The 7,612-nt window shown below is 40.5% G+C and overlaps 1 protein-coding gene across 1 annotated transcript; it reads right to left on the reverse strand.

Moving 5' to 3' along the window:
- Positions 1-2,832: 2,832 nt before the first annotated feature.
- LOC136679060 (iroquois-class homeodomain protein irx-3-like) lies at positions 2,833-7,056 on the reverse strand. Its single transcript, XM_066657339.1, has 2 exons — positions 6,563-7,056; positions 2,833-4,922 (listed from the first exon to the last, which is right to left on the reverse strand). The coding sequence occupies exons 1-2, from the start codon at positions 6,782-6,784 to the stop codon at positions 3,891-3,893; spliced, it is 1,254 nt and encodes a 417-aa protein (XP_066513436.1). The 5' UTR covers positions 6,785-7,056; the 3' UTR covers positions 2,833-3,890.
- Between the last annotated feature and the right edge of the window lie 556 nt (positions 7,057-7,612).

Below are 7,612 nucleotides of genomic sequence, written 5' to 3' on the forward strand. Positions count from 1 at the left end.
AACTAAAGAGCACCACCAGCGGCTTCTGCCTATAGCGACAAGCACAAGGGCTATTTATTCGCTTTATATGCTTAGGAGAAGATTCATATGGGGAGACCATTGACTGAATAGATGCATGTTTCCAGCCAAGCATCTCACCAAAAACATCATTTCTTTATGGATATTTTACAATATCTATATAAGATGCACACCTGTATTAAGCCATATATTACTTGCATCACTCCTTTCAAGTATAAACACTTGTACAGGGAGTAAATAAAGTCTTGAGCCTCACTGTAGTTCCAGTGATGAGTAAATATGCAAGTCCCAGACTGAGCTTGAAGCAAAACAATATGTAATTTTAAGCATTTGTTTTCGTGCGAATGACTTAATATTGGACTATGTATTCCCTTCAGTTGTATATGGTGTAGCCCAGAACCAGGCGTAATCACTGTCCAAAAACTATAAACAAGAGACTTGTCTAAAGCAAGATCTAAAATACAGCGCTAATTGTCACTTAATTTGGCTCAGAGTACCCAGTGCTCTCTGTCATAAAGTATGAAGTGCATCAACAGGATAATACTATAGTCTTGATCTGATATAAAAGTCTTATGTTAATGGACTCAACTATGTTAGTGAATCAAACGATGCTTGATGATACACGTCAATTTTGATCTGATATGTTACATTGCCCTGTAAAACACTGCAAAAATGTGTATTACCAACTGAAACTAAGAGCGACCTGTGATCTAACGCTCGTGCAGTGTCCAATGTCTACATCTCTGAGCTATGTACCAGGTACTCGAGCCCACCGGACCGTCTCAGACTGGACACCGTTGTCAATAGTTAAATAAATAATAATAAGCAGGAGTAAAAAATGCGTCAAAGTGAAAATTCACAGCATCCGCAAGAAGAAAACTGAAAATAGCGCAGAGAATGAATCGGGGACATTCCAGGTCACGCGAGACTCTAATAATATATATTTTTGTATCCGAAATGTCTTTGTACTTGAACAAAATGATCCTCAGGAAATGGTCTTAGTCAATGTTAATAAAGCAGTATAGTTATTAAAACGCCCATAATCCACATTTTATTGTTATAACTCGTTGTTATTATAATTATGTAGATAGTGAGTTTAGCATTTTGAGACTATTCTTAACACTGTGTAGCACATGATCCTTTAATGACCTAATGCCCTCTAATACCTAAATCCACCCCTATCCCCATGGGAATTCACTACTTTTAATACTGTTATTTTCCCGACTAGTATTTTTTTTTTTCATTGCACGTCTTAATTTCACGCATGTTTCCCCGTAGAATCGTAACATTTGTGATTAACAGCTTTCTACGTGACTCCCTGGTGCTTAACACAGGTGCAGTTCAGCTGAAGTCCGTTTAGATCAATTTTATATACATTTTATATTAATACCTGAAGGTATCTATGTGGAGGGCTTGGAACTTGAAGAGTGCAAAAGAGATTTTACGGCGGGAAAATGTTTAAAAGTAGCCGATATTTAAGGCTAATATCAATGGCATCTGTGCAGTTCAAACATGGAGGCAGTTTTGTTGGTGAATGTTAATAAAAACAGACAGATCAGTGTTTGATTAAGTGTGGGTTTTGTTCTTGTGTAAAATTTGCCACATTCTGTTTAAACCCTTCGTATAAATCATTAAAAAAGCGTATACACAGCGGTTGATAGAGGAATAGAACCCATACCAGATTTCTGTGAATATGATTGCCGCTTTGTATAATGTCCCACGTTTGAACATTTAGCTTTTATTCTGTATTTCACTTGGCGTTGTATTTGAGTATTCACGTGGTTCTGATGGCGTCAATCAACATTCACGTTTATCTGGTTGATTTTAGCGTTTTAAAACCAACAGGGAAATAATTCATTTTACCAAACGGACCCTCAGTCGGTACATGATTGTAATCAATATTCCCACAGCAAACCTCAGAAATCCAGATTTGTTAAAGTGCTAAAGCGGTAAATATCTTCTTTCTCGCTAACGTTGGCGCTAAAACGTCATTATCTTTACCTCTATGATTAAAGGAAAACAAGGTCAAAACATAGAAAGATACTGAGCGGACTGTAGAGGGAGCTCCAACTCCAACTTTGCCAAAGTTTTCTCAGGCCCACAACAAAGCTGCTGCCATGCAAATGGTCTTGGAGTTGGGTGGTGTTTGTGTGTGTGTGTGTGTGTGTTTGGGGGGGGGGGGTTGCAAACATAAATAAATGATTTCTCAGTGTATCGAAGGCATATGGCAAGCAGCGCCGCATCAACTTCTGATTAGAATTCATTATACATTTTTCAGAAACAATCAACAACCAAAACCTGTAAATCACAATTCAGATGAGAGCAGTGGAAAAAAAGCAAATTCATGAGAGCTTTCTCTTTTCAGAACCTATGAATATTGATCGTAATTTCTCAAATTTGTTTTCCGTTCAATCCCAAGAATCGACGCGTTTTTCAGACCAATGTAAATGAAAGTATTATTCATTTCATATTGGCTTCTACGCCTCAACGAGGATAATCCCCGTCCATTAATGGCCAAATGTGCGATTCAAGACGGAGCTAATTACAGTTAAGTCCCTGCAAGTGGAAAAAAACACTTCAAAATCATCCAATTCACAGCCATAACCTCCAGTGAACTTTCCCCCCAACGCCCCCTAAAGCCCCTCAAACACAGCTGTGAATCACCAGCATCTTTACAATTTTTAACACCCACAGTTCCCCTTAACGACCCTAAAAATAAAATGACGGCATCGCGTGAAGTTGCAGCGGTTCATTTATTAGCCAAAATATATACTTTCTTGTACAATTTTGGATCACAATTATGTACATGTTCTTTACGTTATATATACAAAACAAGGTCAACATTAAATCCTCACAGAACTTACAAAACCAAAAAAGAAGGAGAAGAAAAATAAAAATAAACTCACAGACTACAGTTTCTTACAGCATTGCATTAGCAATTTTACACAAGACATGCTTACAAGGTAAGTATACAGAAGGGGTGTTATTCCTTTTTTTGTTTCTTTTTTTTTTTACATTCCTTTAAAACAGATTATTAAAATGGAGATTTATAAAAGACAAAATAGCCCCTCCAAGGAGGAGAAGAGGGCCGATAATAGCGTGGTAGCTTCTGAGGTTGGTTCTGAAGCCTACGGGAGACATGGGAAATTAAGAATAAAAGGTTTGGGAATAAGGGGTGGAAAATTCAAATTAAAATGTGAAACTTAATTGCGCTAGCGCGAGCACGTGTGTTATTACTGCTTTGAATTGGATTTGAATTATTGCCAAACGACGCGTTGTTCGAGATTACAGCTTTTCTTGGTTTGTGTCACATAGTCAGCGCTCCAATTACATTACAACTGAATCAGGCGGGTTTTTTTTGTTTATTTTTGAATAGAGTATGAAGCTTTTTCAAAATGTTTTCTCTGCTTCCAAGGCACTACATCTTTATATTTTTCTGGAAATCATAACAACAACAAATCGAATCAGAGGCCTGATTGGAATGAACACGTCTGGGAAGGTTTGCAACCTCTCTGTTGTTTGTTTGAATAAAAGCTAAGGCCTAAAGCCGGTCAGCACATATTCCAAAAATGTCAAGTTTTGTTTTGTTTTGCTTTTGCATCCCCCTTTCTGCGCTTTCAGAAATGATCCAGTTGCAAGTGACCAACAGAAATATATGCAAATGTCCTCAATGTTTTTCTTTCCCTCTGCTTGAGCATGCTCCCTTTTTCTGACATATAGGCACACCTCATGCCACATTTGAAGTGTTTGTTCTGTGAAGCCGTTGACAGTAGAGGCTTTTCTTTGTTTGTTTTTGAAAAATACACGCTTTAGGACTGTTTGAAAAGGAAAGCCTTGTTCTTGAATAAGTGTCCAAAATCCTCCGCTCAGTCTCAGTGCGGGTGGCATGTGCCTGTGGCCGAAGTCTGTGAGCTGGGGGAGCTGCGCCCCTCCGCTTGTCTGTTGGAGTATAGGGCCGAAGCCTGGTTGGTCAGTCCCAAATAATGGTTGGAGTTCAGTAGCGCGAGCTGGTGCGCGGAAAACGCGCGGTTCGCCCAGTTCTGGATTTTCCCCACGGGGCATGAGACAAGTCTGTGAGGTGGGACGATAGGGTGGGGGGTGCTGTTGTTTGGGGGAGACTTGCGGGGGTTGTCCGGGGTGGTCGCTGTCTCGGCCAGAGACCAGATCTTGGGTTTTTGGGCCGGGGGCGCGTTGTTGTCGTTGGGGGGTGAGTTCTGGACTTGGTTCAGTTTGCATTGCTCGTTGTTGGCCGCCTGTGTTTTGAGTTCCAGTGAGTGGAGGAGATGCTGATGCTGGTGGTGATGATGGTGGTGATGGTGGTGGTGGTGTAAGAGGTCCACGTCTTTGCCCTCTTTGACCACTGCCTTCAAAAACTTGTGCTCGGGCGCGTGTAAGTCCTCATAGCCGTCAGAAATCTCGGAGTCGCAGCTACCATCCAGCTTCAGCTCGTCCTGCTCGTCTAGCTCGTCTTTGTTCTCGATGTTCTCCGTATCGATGTTCTCCAGATCTATCTCCTCGTCGTCCTCGCGCTTGTCGCCGTCCTCACCCTCGTGCTCGCTGCCGTACACGTTGCCCTCTTCGTCCTCGCTGCGGTTCCGTGGCGCCCACGTCATCTTGTTCTCCTTCTTCAGCCTCCGCCGGGCGTTGGCGAACCACGTGGACACTTGGGTGAGGGTCATCTTGGTGATGATGGCCAGCATGATCTTCTCGCCTTTGGTGGGGTATGGGTTCTTGCGGTGCTCGCTCAGCCACGCCTTCAGTGTGCTGGTGCTCTCGCGCGTCGCGTTCTTGGGTCTGGACGGGTCACCGAACTGATACTGACCGTAGGGGTAGAAAGCAGGGTGATGGGGGGCAAACGCCGCGTGCTGGACGCCGGGACTGTCTTTGAGTTCATACTGGGCCCCCTGAAACATTCAAGGAAAGCGTTTTATATTAGTATGGCATTCGAAAAATACATTGCAATTCTTGTGCCAATATTTCACCTTGCTCTTTTTAAAATGTGTTTATGTATTTTTAAAACATCACGTGAGAGAAATGACATGTTTTGTTTATATTAAGTCAAAATATACATCATCTACAAAAAAAAAAAAATAATAATAATAAAAAAAATAAATAAAATTCCCTGTATTTCACAATTACTCTTTATTTAATAAACCTAGAGCTTTAGGAAATATCAGTATATTGTTGAAAGTACACGTGTCCTGCACAAATTATGCCGTTTTTAATATTTTATTGCGTATAGTTTTAATTAGTTTAACTCAAGAATTAAACACAAAAAGTGCAGTGTCATTTTGGAAAGCGATATAAAACGTCAAATTACACTTATTTCCATTAGAGACTGTGCTTTTTTTCTTTTAATCTTGAACATCAACTAAACATTATTATTTGACTTTGATATCCTCGCTTCTGTATGGAAGTGTATTTATAAACATTAAAAACGTAATAATAATAATATTTAATAAAAACATTTTAAAAATAGTAAATATTAATCTACGATTTTTAACAAAGAAATCGCTTTAATTAAATGTGCGTTTAATAAAAGTAATAAGACAAAATATTTACAATGTTTACGTTTTCATCTCATTAACACAATCACAGTTCATTCTGCTTCCTCTGGACGAGGGTTATTTTTATGTTATGAATTCCTGTGGAACCTATGTTTACATTTGAATCTAATTAATTCACACCTATTTTTCCCCAGTGAGAAACTTGTTCAGCTTCAAACCCACTCTTACATTAAAGTGTGTACACCCTGGATCAATGGGATGTCATTTATTTATTTATTCTTTAAACATAATAATGATCATTCTTATTATTACTTATTATTATAACATTCTCTGAGTGAACAAATAGAATAGAGCATTTTTAACTAAGTGCACAGTGTCACTTTATAAACGGACATTCACAAATTATAATAAATAAATAAATAAATAAATAAAATCATTAAACATGTCCTATCACATTTACACAGAATACATTTTATGATCTCATATATTTATTTATTATAGAAGATCAACAAAACATGTAATGTATCCAAGAGCGGGCAATCCTATGCATTATATCAACAGAAGTCACACCAGCACATTTATAAAGTCATGTAACACCAATGAAGTGATGCTTCTGCTGCGATTTTTTTAGAAGGAAATTTTTGTTTGAGAAAATAATAATAATCTAAAAAGAGAACCAAAGGAGAACCATGTGGTTGGTCAAGTTTTACTCAGTAGAAGTAAACAAGTAAATATTAATGTGACTTCAGCGAGTCCACGCGCTTGCGCTGCTCCTTATTTCCGTGGCGTTTTACACTCCACCCGCGAACCTAAAAACTTCTAAGACTAGTTAATTTGTTACTATTCGTTCGGCCCGTATTTTGTATTTACCGAAGGGAGTCAACAACAAAGTTCACCGTTGGTTTGCAAAGGCTGGCTCTCAGTGGAATGCCATGTTCGGAGCAAGAAAGATGGCGACGTTAAAGTTTAAAATATAATATATATATATATATATATTTTTAAAAAGCGGAAGCTTGAAGAAAGAAAGAGAGACTCACCAGCTGGTTGAAGATGGACAGTTCGTTGGAATACGGGAGGAAAGCTCCGTATGTCTGCGCCGCAGTGAACGGGGATCCGTACATGGAGGACAGCACGCTCGAGAGCGCCCCGGACGCGCTGAGCTCAGCCCCGCTGCGCACGCCATTCACCGCGCTCACGCCTTGCCGCTCCTGCGGGTAAAGCGGCCGGATGTACTGGTATCCCAGCTGCGGGAAAGACATGGTGGGAAAGGGGAAGGGAGGAAAAAAAAAAAAAAAAAAACTAAAGAAAACAAACAAACAAGAAAAAAAAACGCCGAACCGAGCCGAGCACAACAACAAAGTGGCTAATCTCGGTGCGCGCGAACGATATCCACTTTTACGGCGCGAAGGCAAAGGGAAGTGTGTATTTCCTCCACAACGGCCGAGTGTAAGCGATCCGCTCGCGCTCTCTCTCACACTCTCTCGCGCTCTCTCTCTCTCTCTCTCCCCTCCCTCGCCTCGCTCCCCTATTGATCTGAACGGACTAAGGTCAGGTCCTTACAGATTGCCTTAGATTATTGGGACTCCTTGCTCTGATTGACATTTCTAGTCGTTCAGAAGCTCCTCCTATTTCTCAAGGCTCACCCCTCAAACACACATATTTATTCTCTCTCTCTCTCTCTCTCTCTCTCTCTCTCTCTCTCTCTCTCTCTCTCTCTCTCTCTCTCTCTCTCTCTCTCTCTCTCTCTCGTTTTTTTCTCCTTGCTCCGGACAAGCGCGCGCACCGTTCTGACGTCGCGATCTCTTATTTGAAAGACTTTCCAATCTCATTTTATGGCTCGCCAATCATTTCGCCCCCTTCTATCTCTGTGCATATTTTTCTGGCACTAACTTTTTTTTTTTCTTCAGGCGCTAATTCTTTTTTCGTGGACATCTCACGCGGACGGTAAACACTTCATTGTCGCTTTCTTTTTTAGTCTTTTAAGCGTCTGCATTTCGTCCCGCGTGTATTCTCCACGGCATCCACGGCAAAGAGACTTCACTGTAGTGAAGAGCTCCAGAGATTTAGAAAAAGGGGGGTGAAAAAAA

This window comes from Hoplias malabaricus, chromosome Y, assembly GCF_029633855.1.
Source record: "Hoplias malabaricus isolate fHopMal1 chromosome Y, fHopMal1.hap1, whole genome shotgun sequence".
Classification (NCBI taxonomy): Eukaryota; Metazoa; Chordata; class Actinopteri; order Characiformes; family Erythrinidae; genus Hoplias; species Hoplias malabaricus.